This window comes from Narcine bancroftii, chromosome 9 (assembly GCF_036971445.1).
Source record: "Narcine bancroftii isolate sNarBan1 chromosome 9, sNarBan1.hap1, whole genome shotgun sequence".
Taxonomy (NCBI): Eukaryota; Metazoa; Chordata; class Chondrichthyes; order Torpediniformes; family Narcinidae; genus Narcine; species Narcine bancroftii.
In genome coordinates, this window is record NC_091477.1 from 24,969,342 (window position 1) to 24,986,191 (window position 16,850).

The 16,850-nt window shown below is 34.5% G+C and overlaps 1 protein-coding gene across 4 annotated transcripts in view; it reads left to right on the forward strand.

Annotated features, from left to right (window-relative positions):
• Positions 1–12,666, forward strand: part of LOC138743317 (protein FAM114A2-like) — a 137,891-nt gene extending 125,225 nt beyond the window's left edge. For all 4 annotated transcript variants that reach the window (XM_069898467.1, XM_069898466.1, XM_069898469.1 and 1 more), the window contains 7 exons: positions 174–297; positions 2,076–2,161; positions 5,905–6,039; positions 6,375–6,514; positions 8,728–8,800; positions 9,178–9,231; positions 11,345–12,666. In XM_069898467.1, coding sequence (XP_069754568.1) covers positions 174–297; positions 2,076–2,161; positions 5,905–6,039; positions 6,375–6,514; positions 8,728–8,800; positions 9,178–9,231; positions 11,345–11,446 — 714 coding nt within the window. In that variant the 3' untranslated portion in view covers positions 11,447–12,666. The remainder of the gene's footprint in view (positions 1–173; positions 298–2,075; positions 2,162–5,904; positions 6,040–6,374; positions 6,515–8,727; positions 8,801–9,177; positions 9,232–11,344) is intronic.
• Positions 12,667–16,850: the final 4,184 nt, after the last annotated feature.

Genomic DNA, 16,850 nt, shown 5'->3' on the forward strand with positions numbered 1-16,850 from the left:
TTTTTAAGTTGAAGTTGTGCTAATATTGAAATGTATCTTAGTCTTGTATAATCTTCATATTTGTTTTTGTGCTCTGTACACTTATGTAGACTAAATTGTAAATATTGATCGAGCTTACCCAGTACTGACCACATGCTTTAACTATTCACACAAGGAATGTTTATATTCCATAGGTTAAATCAGTGATTAATTCTCTATCTGGAGATGTTGAAAAACTAAAAGAGGAGTTGGAATCTATTAAAGGAGCTTTCTCTTTAGTTGAATTTGATGATGATGAAGAAGAAGAGGAGAATCAAGGTACAAAAAAAGCTTTTTCTGTGCAGCCAGCTTTTTATTACCATAAACAGTCACCAATCCCCCACTAGCCCGTCCAACTGATCCCACCCTTTCCTCATCGTATGATACCAGCTATCTTCCCTTCTGCACTCTGTCATGACAAAGGGTTCTGGCAAAAAAAGTTGGCAAATCTTTTTCTCCCACTGATGCTGCTTGACACCCCGCCCCCCCCAGCCCCCCCCAGCCCCGCCACCACCAAGTTCCTCTAACAAATTGCTTATTGCTCCAGATTTCAGCATCTACACTCTCCTGTAAGGCTGCAGCTGATTATAGTAACTGATCATGATTTATCTTTGGATCTTTGTCGTCCTTATTATTAGTTCGAAATAATCCCAGTGTCATTCATCAGTCATTTATAAAAGTTTGCATCATTACCCCAGCATCTGCAGTACTCTTGATTACCTATTAAAGTTTGGCTTGTCTTTCTTTCTATGATTTATATTCGGCACTCTGTTTACAAAAATATGTTTTCTGACCGTTTTTAATCACTTTATCAACTTGATGTAACTCCTTTTTTGAAAAGAAATGTGAAATCCTCTCCCTCCTGCACAGTTATGCTGCCTCTTCATGTCGTTCCTCCTATCTATTCCTTTACAGAGGGATATTGTGTCCATCTTTTTGCCCACTTCAATCTCCAAACTCATTCACCATATGCTACAAGCTTGCTACCACATGAAATCCTTTATTTGGGTCCTAGTCATCTATATAGAAAATAAGCAGCAGCTGAAAACTAGTGGTGCTACCAGTCTACTCTTATGCCAGAAATATCTTCTATTGAGAAAAGCTTCCTGCTTTCATTTAATTACCTACCTAAATTAATACCTTAATCTCACTCATCCGTTTTCTGATATATGCAAACCTAATAAATGTAGGCTGTGAACAGACCAAGTATTCCATCTGTCAAAGTGAATTCTCATTTGCACAAGCTTGTGTTAATATGAATATCCAAAATGGATTTATTAATACAAATAGCTAGTTTACCCTATTGAGTTCTTTGACAAAATGACAGATGTGATTCATGAAATTAGTGCAAATAGTGACCTCACAGCAAAATTATTCAGAAAACAGATGAGTGAGATTAAGGTATTAGTTTAGGTAGGTAATTGAATGAAAGCAGAAAGCTTTTCTCTAATGAGATTTCTGACATAAGAGTAGACTGATAGCACCACTATTGCTTATTTTCTACAAAGATGACTTGGACTTAAATAAAGGATTTCACATGGTAGCAACCTTGTAGCATATGGTGATTGAGTTTGGAGATTGATGAAGTGGGCAAAAAGATGTAGCATTGTAATTTGCCAGTTCTTAAATTATTCCTCTTCAAGGAAAGACTGTGGTTTTGGCCTCTTCAACCATCTCCTTACTTCTCTCAGTGAACTAGGATGCATTCTATTTTCCCTAGTAAATTTATAATTTTGACTTTGAAATCAGTTTGTGGTATTGGGCTATTTGTCCACAGATTGTAATTTCGTATTATTCAGTACCATGGCAATTGAGTGATTTGTGTTCAGGCAACAATGAAAAAGGACATTGAATGCTGCTGGATATCATAAACCCAATTGGTTGACATATCCCTTTCAAGGAACACCCAACTCTGCTCATCTGATTATTAAAGCCATTTAATGTATGGACTCTGGGTGCCCTTACACCAAATAGGAATGAACAATAAAGAAGCATTTCTAATGTTATCCTGGGGAAAAAAGGGACTTCTACAGCTAAAGGTTGCTTTGGTTTTGCAGGAGATGATGGATCTGTATTTATGAAAGAGATGTCTGAGTTGTTATCAGAACTGCATTTAGCTGTAACATCAGACAAACTTGGCAGAGTAAGTATATGTTACATAATCTGTGAATCTACCCCTGCTCCACCTGGATATGCCTATTGATTGGAACAATTGCCTCAGTACTACTCCTCACTCTATCTTGGCTCTATTCTTTCAGTCTAGATAAAGGCTTTTTTTTTGTTGTTGTGTGGTCAAACAAGTATCAAAAATTAACCATCACAAATAAAATAAATGAAAAGGAATCATTGATACAGGTTGTCCAAGTTCCAAAAAACAAAACAACCCCATCCCTCCTCCCTCCAAAAACAAAATCCCTTGATAAGAAAAAGAAACAAAAAATTGAGAGGAAAGAAATAGAAAAAGTGAGTAAGGAAATAGAATGAAGAAAACAAGAGAGAAGAAAAAAGGAAAAGGAATTATCAGGATCTGGAATCCAATGTAGAAAATCCAACTATTTCTTACCTGGATCTCAAATATGGAGAATAAATAAAATAAGTGTCTTAAATATTAAGTATTCAACCCTGCATTGTGCAAATATGGCTGCCATACCTGCAAAAATATGTTATACTTCTTCCTTAAATTGTAAGTAATTTTCTCCAGGGAATACAACTATGCATTTCTGCATTCCATCGGGCTATATCTAGAAGGGAATCAGACTTCCAGGTAACCACAATACATTTCCTCGCCACCGCCAATTCAATTTTAAGAAATTCTAATTAGTATGTAGATAGCCTCATTTTAGGTCTTGTGTCCACAATATTTCCTAGGAGAAACCATGCTGGCAATTGCTTCCCAATAATCCGATTTTATAAAATTCTTACATTTTTCCCCAGTTTAGATCAGTGGTTCTCAACCTTTTTCTTTCCACTCACATACCACTTTAAGTATTCCCTATGCCATAGTTGGTCTGTGATTAGTGAGGGATTGCTTAAGGTGGCATGTAAGTGGAAAAAATAAGTTTGAAAAACACTTTTAATTGTACCTAATTGACTCATTATGTGCATGGTTTCATAACTCCAAAGGAAATGGGCCAATGACAATTTTTCACAAGCAAAATATTTCAGTAACAATTGGGTCTAGAGCAGTGGTTCTCAACCTTCCCTTCCCACTCAGATACCACCTTAAGCAATCCCTTACTAATCACAGAGCACCGATAGCATAGGGATTACTTGAAGTGATATGTGAGTGGAAAAGAAAGGTTAAGAATCACTGGTGTTGAGCATGACACAGTGGAAATGAGCTTTCCAAAGAAAGCTCTTAATTGAAAGTAGCAGAAGATAATATTATGAATATTGTATTTATTTTTTGTTCAAATGACATTAATTGCCCTTACGGGACCAGGCGCTTGTCTCTTCCATCAAAGAAGGAAGTAACAAATTTCATCTGGGCCACCCAATAGTAATATTTGAAATTTTAAAGTTGTAAAGTTCGTTTTTCCATGAGATTCTGGCTGGCTTACCTTTCCAAATAAATTTCCTCAAAATTATTCAAGTTTTGAAATAATTTCTGCAGTAATGGTATTGGAAGAGTCTGGAAAAGAATTGTTAATGTGGGAATATATTCATTTTAATACAGTTCACTCTTTTAATCAATATGATTGGAAGAGTTGCCCATTTATTAAAATCTTCTTCAACTTTCTTAAGCAAGGGGAGGTAGTTCACTTATATAAGTTTTTAAAAATTGTTACCTACAAGTATTTAATCCCATTTATTGCCCATCTAAATTGTGTATTTCTTTTACAGTTCATAGTCTCCATACATTAAAGATAAAATCTATTTTATTCCAATTTATTTTGTACCCAGACACCTGTCCATAATCTTCCAATTGCAAGTGCAGTCTTTGTTGAGAGGTTACCTGCTCTGTCAGATATATTAATACATCATCTACAAAAAATACTAATCCTATGTTCATCTTGGTCCACTCTGAACCCTTAATGTTTGGATCTTGTTGAATAGTTTCTGCCAGAGGTTCTATGGCCAATATGAAGAGAGCCGGGGATAGTGGACATCCTTGTTTACTAGACTTAGATTGTGGGAATGTCGGAGATATTTGACCATTGGTCTCAACTCTAGCCTTGGGTTCATTATACAAAGCTCAAATCCAATTTATAAAATTTTTGACCTAATCAAAATTTCTCTAATACTTTAAAAAGTCCCACTCCAGTCAATCAAAGGCATTTTCTACATTCTACTGCCACACTAAATTCATCTCTTTTCTGGGCCAAATGAATTACACTAATCAGTCTTGTTATATTATCTGCTGATTGCCTTTTCTTTACAAATCCTGTTTGGTCCTCGTTCATTAATTTAGGCAAAATTTTTTCCAACCTATTTGCCAAAGTCTTGGCTAGTATTTTATAGTCCATATTTAACAAAGAAATCGGCCTATATGATGACTGTTTAAATGGATCCTTGTCTTTCTAAGGAATTACCATTATTATTGCTGTTGAGAAAGATTCCAACAGAGTAGGTGATCAAACCACCTGATTCAGTACCTCCATAAAAAGAGGCATTAATAAATTCTTTGTAAAATTCCAGTGGAAAGCCATCTTTGCTGGGGGAACCTATTACTATATAATAAAATCAATGCCGCCTCCTTTTCCAATTGAGTAAAGAGTGCAGTCAATTCTATCTGCTCAGTCAAATCCAAATGAGGTAAAGCCAATTGTGACAATTGGTCATTATTAACATCTCCTTGCAATTCCAATTTATATAGTTTAGAATAAAATGATTAAAAGGCTTCATTGATTTCCTGTGGTTTATAGAAATCCTTTTGGATGCTGTTTCAATTGCATTAATTGTATGAGAAACCTATTTTTTCAATTGCCAAGACAGATTTTATGAGCTCTTTCCCCCTGCTCATCATATCTTTATCTTGTTCTCATTATTGCTTTTTCTATCTTGTAAGTTTGTAACGTATTATATTCAAGCTTTTTGCTAAAAAGTACCCTTCACTTTTGTTCTGAGCTTCTTGATTGCAGGTCCTTCTCCAAATAATATTTATTTTTCTACCTCCCTTGTATTTGTTTTACTTTTGAAGTGTAACTAATTATTTGACCAATTAAATAAGCTAAGGTATCCCATATAATAAATTTATTGGCAATAGAATGACAATTGATTTCGCAAAAAAAATTATATGTCTAATAAAATCACAGAATTCAGATCTTCTCAACAACATTAGATTGAAATCCCACCTATATACCATATCCTGCTTACCTGCTTATCAGGCATAGCAATTGATATCAATCAAGGTTATTGGTCTGACAAGACCCTCGCCTTGTACTCAATTTCCATGAATCTATCCTCTAAATGTGCAGATAGTAAAAATAAGTCAATCCTGGGGTATGAATCATGTCGGTTAGAGTAAAAGGAGTAGTCTCTTTGTCTCAGATGTAATTTCTTCCAGGTGTCCACTAAATAGATAGAGTCTTGACCCAAAATGGCAACTATCAATTTCACTCCACCAGACCCATTGACTTCCTTTGGTTTGTTTTTTTTTAATTTTTTTTTCCAATGTAGTTTGGTTCTATATATTTTTAAGAACAAATGTTATTTGCAAGTCTCTATAGAGCCAAATGGCTTGTTTCTATATCTTGAAAGGAATTGTAATCCATTTTTGTTCATATCAAATTATGTGGTAGAGAATTCTTTCCACATCTGACACTATGACATCCTTGGTTTATTATTGTAGGCACAACCAGTTTCCAACATTCTGATTTTTTTCATGTTTTTTTTAAAGGGAAGTGTGTTGTCTTCTGAACTATTCAAAATCTGTATTTGTTTCAGGCTAGAAAGAATGCAAATGATTGTATAATCGAAGTAAACTCTCTTTCACTGGTACAAACAGAAATGGTATCAGAAGGTCAAGAGAAAAAAGAACAGAATGAGAAATCTGATGGTTTACACAAAATTTCAGTTGAGGTAATGAAAGAATGGACATTCTTTTAAATTTTAAGTGAGTGGTGAGTTAGTTAAAATCCTGTGAATGCCAATTCTTGTACTTGTGCTCCAATATGCAGAATTCTTAAATCACAAATAATTACCTACTTTGTAACCCCTATTCTTTTTGGGGTTTTTTTTTGTCTTTTCCTATCCTGAAGCATAATGTAAAAGGGGGAAAAAAAGGTTTATAATTCTATCTCAGGATCTGTTGTTTGCTTTCTATTCTTGGTTATAAATGTCAATTAATTGAGCACAGGGATATCACACTGTGCGTTCCAACTCAAATTGAAATATTGCTTATCATTACACCACAGAATATCCATACATCTGCTGTCAGAAGTTTGGCAGAGCTCACTGCTCGGTCTATTGAACAATTCCATAAAGTGGCAGAACTAATTCTTCATAGCCAGAGCCAAGATGTGAGAGCATTGGATCGTGCCAAAACTCTGTCTAAGTATGAAATTTTCAACTTTTCCTAAAATGCCCAGGATTTTAATGATGATTTTCTCGTTCAAGTAGTACCTTAAAGTGAAACAAATAAATGAGAATCTAAATCTTAGTTTTACAAGCAGTTGCATTATGATATATGGAGAAACAGTACAACTTGGAGTTTTATATACCTTATAAATGAACTTGGCCTTGGAAAATAAAGTGCTTGTTTCTAAATTGACAACTCATTTAGCATTGTCCAGTAATTATTTTCAAAACCATGATATAAGCCAGAGTGTTGATTTTTTTAAAAATAATTTGTGCCCAGACCCAAATTCACTTTGTGAATTATTACGAATGCCAGGTAGATAAAGCCACTAAAATACAATAATTAATATATTAAGTGTCTTAATTGTTCATAAAAATGCTACAGCAAGTAATATGATTTTGAAACTTTTACAAAAAGTTACATTTGAGTAGCATTTCTGGTTCTGGGCATTCCAGTGCAGAAAACTGTAAAATGCATTGAATTTGATCCTTGAAAATGCTGGGTTTTTTAACCTTTTTGTAGTGGAAGGAAATTATTGCAATACAGTAAAAACCCTGGTATCCAGCACCTATGGGTATCAGTAGATGCCAGCTGAGTGTATTTTCCGGTAACTTGAGATTGTGTTGCATGATTAATGACTTACAGGTAGGCGCACCAATTTTAAACTTCCGTATTTTTTACCTATTTATTTTGCTTTTTTTTCCGGTTTCCTGAGGTTGCTGATTGTTCTATTCCAGATAGAGGGGTTTTACTGTATATCTTTCCAATTTCCCTTAACCATCTCATTTATTATTGCATCCAGAATTACTTCTACTTTCTTCCATCCCCCAAAAGAATGATATCCTTCTGCAACTGGATTCATAACTTCATCTGTAGACACCAATTAGTGCAGATAGGTAACATCACCTCCTTCACACTGATGATCAACACAGAAGAACTCCAAGGCTCTCTGTGCTTGGTCTCCTTCTCTGTTCCTTGTACATCCATGCCTCCACAGCCAATTTGTTGATGACACCACCATCGTTGGCTGAAATTGAGTCTGAATACTGGATGGAGATTGTGTTGGGTGGTGTAGAACAAAAATCTTGAACAACCTCACTGACCAAGGAGCTTATCGTTGAGTTTAGAAAGAAGCCGAGGGGCCACAAACCTATCACAATTTATCAAAGGGAGGTGAAAAGTATCAGAACCTTCACAAGTTTCTGGGAGTCCACATTTCAGAACACCTTTCCTGGAGCCAGAATACTGAGGTAACTGTGAAAAAGGCACACCAATGCTTTCTAAGGAGTCTGAGGAGATTTGGCATGTCATCAAGTATCTATCAAAATTTTAAAAATGCATTGTGGAAAGTATATTGACGTTGCGTCACAGGTTCATTTGGAAATACAAGCGCCTAGGAACGCAGAAGGCTACAGAAGGTAACAAACAGAGACAGGTGCATCACAGGCTCTGACCTTCCATCCACACATTGACCTCAGGAAGGCAGCCAGCATCATGAAGAAGCTCCTCCACCCTAGTTACTACCTCTTCTCACTGCTACCTTTGGGCAGAAAGCACAGAAACGTGAAAATAAGCACCTCCAGGTTCAAGAACCGTTTCTTTCTAAGATCTAAAAGACACTTGAACCTCCCCTTGGAACATACATTAGGAATTACTCCAACAGCACAAAAGGACTGTCTGCACTATTCCAAGTTTTGCACTACGATTAGTGTGAATATTTATTATCTATCTAATATAAATATTGTTTTTTTTTTAAATTCACAGAAAACTTTCTGGAATCTGCCACCTATGGGGATTGGTAGATGCCAGATATGTGAATCTTCCGGGTACTTAAGTTTGTGTATTGCATGATTGGTGAACTAACAGCAAGGCGTGCCAATTTTAAACTTTTTCATTTTTTTTATCTACCAGTATACATTTTCAGAGATTTTTTTGCCAGTTTCTTGAGACTGCTGGTTGCTTGAATTCCAGATAACAGGAGTTTACTGTATTATAGATTTTTAACAAAATACAGCACCTCTTTTGCTGCAGCTATAAGAATTTTGGTGGATAATACAATGTATTATATACATTGTATATTAATGAGTTATCATTAATATCTCAAAATACCTTAATGAAAAAAGGAAATAATCAGAAATTTAAACACCATTGTGGAACACTCTTTTCCTAACATCAGTTTTCCTTTACAGATTGACTGTTGTCTTATGTAAGGAAATGGCTAACCTTTCTAAACAGTTCACTACGTGTTTAACAATGATAGGGGTAAGAGACAATATTTTCTTTTGTAGAACACTTTTATAAAATATGTTGGAGAATGATGCAAGATTGATATTTCAACTATTCACCTCTGGTGGCTTTCCATTTCATTTTATGAGGTGGCTTATAGATGCTACATAACAGATGGCTTATTTTTTGGGATATTTTATCTGTAGAAACATCTGGTAGAGAAAAAGATACTAAGGGTAGAAATTTGTCTGTTCTTTGCACTAAACTAATTGACAGAACTTCCATTCCAGAATTCATTTAAATGTATTCACCATGATTTAATAATAAAGATTGATTAATTATATATTTTATTGACTTTAAATATTTATCTCTATCTATTTAAATATAAAATATCTTCCATTATTTCTTTACAGGCTAAAGAGAAGGCTGATGTCCTTAATCCATTAATTACTGGAGTATTTTTGGAGGTAAATTTCATTCAATCTATGCGTTCAGTTTAGAAACAATTAAGCAGTGGAAATTAGGTTTTTGACAAATTTATGTCTCAACTTGAAAACTGTTGCCTCAAAATCAGAAGATTCATGACGATGTGTTCACGACTAAAATCAAACTTGGACATTTTCTCATGAATATTGTTCTGTGTTGGAGATGCCTTCTCAAATCAGATGTTAAATTTAAGTGGAGATGAAATTATCCACAGCATTATTTGAAGAAGGAATGTCCTGGTTAAAAGTTATCCCATAAACACACCTGAAAACTTGAGTACCCAATCATTTTTTTCATTCCTGTTTGGAGGTCTCCATTGTGTGCAAATTAGATTTCTTTATAGGAACATTAACTACTTTGTTTTTAAATCCACTGACCATAAAATACCTTTGTCTGCCTTCTCCCTTTTCATTTCTCAGCTTTCTCTTCTACCCTCCCATAGGAGCTCTTCCCTATTAGCCTGTCTTCCTCTCCCTTCCCCTTGCTCCCTCCTCTCCAATTCTCCCCCCACCTCCCCATATTTTTATTCATCCAACTACCTGTGTTTACATATTCTCATGTTAATTGCCTTTTACCTCTTGAGGATGCTTCATGACCTGCAGATGTTCTCCAGCACTTTCTTGCATCGGAAAATCATTTTTAATTTTAATTTTGTTTAATTTAGAGATGCAACACAGTTTTGGGCCTTTCCAGGCCATGAGCCCATGCTGCTCAAATACTCCTATCTTACAAATACACCAACTTACAATCCCTGTATGATTTTGGAGGTTGGAGGAAAACAACAGCCAGAGGCAACCCATGCACATATGGGGAGAATGTACAAACTCTTTACAGACAGCAGGCAGATATCTGTTTGAATGGAAACCTTGTCTGACAAACTCTTAATCACAAATTTTAGCACTGTTTGGATAGTAACAGAAATAGATTTCTAGTCATTTTATTTTTGTTGTTGAAAGTAACTTGTGCATTTATTGAGGAGATAAGTGATTATGCTTCAAAAATCATTGGATATAACCACCCAAAAAAAATTTAATTGATACAAATGCAGAATTTAATTTAATTTCTTCTACTGCAAACTAAGGAGCATTTTTAAATAAATTTGATTTCTACAACAAACATCTGAGTATCAGACACTACTGAAGGACCTAAGAAAATGCAGCCTTGTGTAATTTCTTGAAAAGACATGCTACACAACGTATGGATTATTAAAAAACATTTATCCAATTGCATATCCTACTGTTCTATAGGGTAAATGTTTTTGCATTAAATAAGAACACAAGATCAGAAATAGAAGGAAGAGACTATTCAGCTCATCATGCCTGCTCTCTCATGCAGAAATATCATGGCTAATATTTTACTTGAGCACCATTTTCTTGTGCTAACCCCACATTTTTTCCAATCTCTTAGTATAATTTTTTTCATATTCAATCTTGAAAGTACTCATTGACAGAACCTCCAATAAAAATATAGAAATAGCAGAAGTCATCCATCAGGCCTGTTGAATATGCTCTTTCATTCATAAGATCATGACTGATCTGGCTCTTTTTCCCCACAATTCCTAAATCCCTACTATGCAAAATCTAACTGTCTTAAATACATTCAATGAGGCAATTTCCATTGCTGCCTTGAATAGAGAATTCCACAGATTCACTACTCTCTGGGGAAAAGTAGTTCCTTCTCTATAGTAGTTCATTTCGATGTTTGCTAGTTCTCTCCATCCTTAAAAACAGAAAATGCACTAAATTATCAACTGTTGAGAGACAATCAGTTAACATTTTGGGTCAGTGGCTTCTGCAGGATGTGTATGTGTGTCATGTTCTCAGATACCCAGTTTATCATAATTTTTCCATTTGTATTGCCTCTGCATTTTCTCTTCAATTTTTGGGTTTCAACAAAATAAGGAATGTATAGTTAGGTTAAATTAAAACTTTAAGATGTCACATGAAACTTAGTAAAATCATCTTTTAGCTCAAATGAAGGAGGCAAGTTCACAAAATTCATCTGTGCTAACCTTGTTCTGAATATAATTTGTCTTTGGACCAAAGGAAAACCTTGATTTCAGTATTTTGCAAATTGTTCTAATTTCTCTTCCAGGCTTCCAACAGTGCAACTTATATTCAAGATGCATTCCAACTCCTACTTCCAGTTCTTCAAATTTCTCAAATTCAGATTTACTTGAGCACAACTACACAGTGACTGCTTTAATTGAACTCTCTGTGAAGTAGAAAGTTTGTGAATTTTATGCCAAAACAAGATGCTTTTAGTACCCTCAGATTGTGGTGTTTGAAAGATGGAATTTAACTGAGAACAGGAAAGTGGCCTCTACACAAAAATAAAGTTTTTCACTAAAAATCCATTGGTATAAGAATGCACGATGGTATTTGTAGCATAACATATAGCTTATGATCTTAATGTTGAAATTTTCATCAACAGGTATAATGCTATGCAGCAAAGAAAGCTTTGTTTCTCGGAACTAAAAATTATAGTTGTTTGATAGCAATGTTATTTTTCATTTTTTTTTTAAAGAATGAAATGTATATTGGATAATACTGCATGTAAATCATAAAGTTATTCCAAAAAATATTTGTGGAAATTACCATAAATTTTTCATCTTTTATCAGTTATCACTGGCTGGCTATTTTTTTAAAAAAATGCAATTTTATGCACTTCTATATTTTTTTAACACTTCAACACTTTTACAAAGGAATTCTGAAAGGGAATCACTTTTGAAGTCATTAATATGAATTCTATGCACATGAAGCACAAATGAATATTGACCATTTCCATTTGAGTATTTGCTACATAGCTCTCCAATTGCATTGCAAAGTTATATACTTTGTAGCAAAAACACTATGGCTTGTTCTTTGAAGTACATATTTTGTAATTTTAAACTTTAGTGGGGGATGTGATAGGGTTGATTTAGAAATACAAGGATGTTTATTTAATTTCTTGTTTCTTTTAAACCTCAGGAAAATGCATTTCTAACATCTATGTAACTTGTGTTTTATTACTCATTTCCTGCAAAGGATGGATGGAGGTGAGAATTGGAATGAGGGCTAAAATGTTTTGTTTTGCATAATTAGCAATGTTCCTTTACTATCTCAAAATGAGTTTTCCACTTGAAACTACAAGTTTGCACCCAGCTGCTGTGAGATACCTATTTTCCTGATACTTGGGTTCCTAATTGTATGTCCTTGAAAATTAAACTATTTGCTATGCTTAATTATGCCCAGTGTCACCTGGAGGAAATATAATATACTATAGTTCAACTTTTGTGTTCAATTTTGGACATTTTTGATAGCTGTCACGGTGGAGGAATACACGTTTTTCTTAATTATTTTGAATTCTTGTGTAATGTCGATGATTTCTAGTGATGTACATTTCTCAATTAAATTTGTTAAAACCTGAAACTAGAATTTATTTATTGGACTTTTTTTTCATAATTTTTGTGAGAACCTTTTCATAATGCTTCAAAATGTATCTGACACAGCAACTTTTATGTTCAAATATTTAGAAAGGACTTGTGTTATCTATTTGAAAAGGTTTTGTAAATTACTGATAATTTTTGGTAATTTGATTTATTTAGGAACTGATATATTGTAGTTGTTTATCAAGTTTGTTAAGCTGGTTGTAAATGGAATGAATTTGGCTGTCAATTTATGCTGTTTTTGAGCCCTGAAACTAAATTGGTTTTAAGGGATAGAATACCAATGGATAATTGGTTAAGGCCAAAAAATACTGCATTTGCTTTAAATGTGTTGCCTTCACGCACCTTTGTATAATTTTAAAGACCCTTCTCTATAATTGCAATAGAAGCTGTCTCTTTTAAACAAGAACTTTGTAATGTTTCTCCAAACCACAGGATGGCTGTTCTTAACAGCAGTTCAATTCGAGTGTTGATAATGTACAAGTCAGTTGAACTGTGGCACTATTGACCAAAAATGTAATAGGATTAAATCTGCTTTAGGGTTAAGAGATATACTGTTTAAAACTTTCTGGAGAACACCCCAACTCTTCAAATAGAGCCATGAAATTTTAATGCTCACCTGAGAGATGGCGCGATGTCTCAAACAAAAGATGGTGTAATACTTTTGCATTTAAATATCTGGATGGAATAAGTGAAAATTAGTAGAGTCTATAATCCTCCCACTCTGGTAGAATTGCAACTATGCAGTTGTCATGTTGTAATTTGTGTCAGTGATGTTGAAACATCGAATGTGAACCCAATAAACTATAATGGGCCATATCTGTCAAATTGCCAACCATTAGTTACTTTGATCGATCAGGTTGTTGAAACTCAAAGGAGATCCATGATCAAAACCTCTTCAGGTTAGCAGCTCATCAACATGGCAAATCCCTAGCCTCTGACTGGAGAAAGAAATGAAGTCTTGGAGGCTGTCTTGGAATGGGAGCATAAGTCGGGAAAGAAATACAATGGTGACCTTTCATTTTGCAGTTGGTAAGGGATGTCAATGGATTTTTAAGTGTAATGCAGATTGCTAAGTAAATTTTTTATTTTAAATATACCCTTTCTAGCTGGCAAGAAAATATATAGGATGGGTGATTGAGGTCTCTCGCCATGCCAAATAAGAACAAAATGAAGAAATGCATCCACTTCTGTGTGGATAATTTGGGAGGACTGCATGACATCAACACAATGGTGGTGGGCATATGACCTCTTTCCCAACCCCTCCACCTCACTCCAAGCCCCGGGCCCTATTGCTTGATTGGGCAAAAGGGCTTGATGGAGGTCCAGCCCATTAACCTATGGGAAAATCATGGGGAAATAAGCAAAGCTAGTAGAAACATAATTAATGGATATAAACATGGTTTTAAAATGTGTATTTGGTATTGTAATTTGCATTTGAATCATTAAAATTGAATAAATTAATATTGAACACTCATCTGCATTTCATTCATAATGAATTGTTTTATTCTGATGATATTGAAATATTTAATACATTGTGATTTTGTTTTTCTTTCTAAAATATTACTAATCCTTAAGGTATCTAACATCATAAAGGACCCCCATCACCGTGGTTGCAATCTCTTCTCTCAACTACCTTCAGGCAGAAGATCCAAACATCTCTGGGTATAAGTACAGTTTTTATCCACCAACTATCAGGCTCTTGAAACTTCCGGTACTACCCTAACCATAAACTGGTCCAGGACTTCAAAAGATCTGTTTGCACAATTGAAATTTCACTTTTTTTTCTTGCACTAACTGCAACTCTAAGTATTTATACCTGACGAATGGCCCAGGCTGGAAAAGTTAGTTACCCTTTACTTTGTATGGATTCTGCATGACCTGAGTTTATCCAGTGCATTTGTGTATTGCAACAGCATCTGCAAACTTTCTTGTTTAACTTTATCAATCTATCCTTTTGTATTTATCTTTTTCATGTTGTAGTTGGTGCATCTTGTGTACCTGTTTAGCTGAAACAAGTAATAATTTTGGTGCCTCTACATTGAGTTTGTTGTCATATACACAAGTACAGTGCTCATTACCAATAATTAATAATGTTAACACTGAATAAGATAAGTTTGTAAAATGTCAGATTTTTCATAAATTTCTAATACTAAGACTCTTAATCTTTTTTAACATACAGTTTTATTTTCATGGATTTATAGCATGTGTGTATAATAATTTGCTGGACTTAAATTCAGTCCCAATGGCTAGGATCAAAAGAAAGAAGGAAAGAGACAAATATAACTTCTTCAGATGAAGATTGGTACTCTACTCAGCTTGATTAATGATTAATTTTGTGCAAGGCACTGCTTATTACAATTTAAGCTGGTGCACAGAATTCCTATGTTTAAACTTAAAGGTTAGTAGATTATCAGGGTGTTACTAGCAGTTACAAATCGATTGAATTATTTTATTGCTATTGATTATTAGTGAAATCCAAAAATTTAAGCAGTAAACTTTGTGAGTTGCAGTACTTATTGGTGATATAAAAAGTTTCTTCCTACCTTTAATTTATCATCTGCTACTCTGTCCCTGCCTTCGGTTCCCCATGTTTGTACATAAAATTTCTCTTATTCAACTGCTCACAAGTGGTGTCCTGTTTCTTGGTGCTATGAAATTACAAGCAAGAACAGTACTCCTTGAGACCCAACCATTATAAAATTAATTGTATTTGCAGAATGTATGTAATTCGATCATTATGTGATCCAAATTTCACATGTAGCTACAAGGAATATGTCTTAAGGAAGAGAAGCTGGAATACCTGATTATTGGCAGAAAGTTTAAATGTCGAACTGGATCTTGAGCCATCTTATCAAGCTCAAGAAGCGATTTATCAGAGAAAAACCTACGTATTTTGTTTTACAATATTGTATCTAAAACTTTGAACCTTGAGAGACACAATAAATTCCAGATGCTGTAATTTTTAGAAAATATTTTTATTGAGTTTAACATGTTAATCAATGTTATCTTATTACAAAAAAAAGGAAATTGTGAATCTGATAGCAACCTCCAGACATTGGACAGAGAATCTCCAGAACATTCAAAATTCTTAATTCTTCCAGTCAAGATGGTATTCTATGAATAGGCAAATTGAAACTTTCGATCTTGAATTTATCTAATTTTCTCCAAGCTTAAATAGTACATTCCATCATGTAACCAGTGTATGGGTAGAAGAATCATCTTTCCATTTCAGTAAAATAGCTCGTCTATCAACGTGGTAAAGGTAAAAACTAGCTCCCGAGTTGCAGAGAGAGGTTTATCTGCCTCACATGAAAAATCAAACAAAGCAATTCACGGACAAGGTTCTAAATTAATCTTAAAAATCATTGATAATTTTTGGAAAATGTCTTTCCAAAATCTCTAAATTTGGGCACTCCTAAAACATATGGATCCGTGAAGTTTCAAATATTTTACACTTCTCACATAGTGGATAGAAATGAGATAGTTTAAGTTTGGACTTGTGTTCTCTGTACTAAATTGTAATAATGCCTTGCTCAAAATGAATAACCATTAATCAAATTAAGAGTTGAGTACCAATCTTCATCTGAAAATATTATGTTTAAATCTCGTTCCCAATCGTTCTTAATCCCAGTCATAAAGGCTGATCTTAAATCCAATAAATCATTATAAATGTATGATATTAAACCACCTTGAAAAAACTTAAGTTTAAAAAAAACATCAAGAATATTACTATTTAGGTAAAATCAAAGCTTGGACTGAATAAAATGTCTAACTTGTAAATAAAATGTCCCATAAAGATTAAATTTGGCTGATAGTTAAATCTTGAACAAAAAAAAGAAGCTGGAGGACTCTTCAAGGTGGAAGGGATGGGAAGGATATGGGGAAAGGTGGAGTGGTGAGAGAAGGGAGACCACAAGGTTTGAGAGAAAGACTTGAATGGGCTGGGAAAATGGGAACTGGCAATTTATAGAAAGAAACAGTGGAACTGAATCAGGGAGGGGTACTTGAAATTGGAAAGTTCATGCTGTTGGAGTTTGCATTTAGCCAAATCCTGGCAATGCATGAAGCTGAGGGCATGCCCGTTTGGAAATGGTGCAAGTCATTGTAATGGTTGGCAACCGTCTGCTGCAGAGTGCAGTCGTCCTCCAATCTGGGCTTGGAGGCCACCTT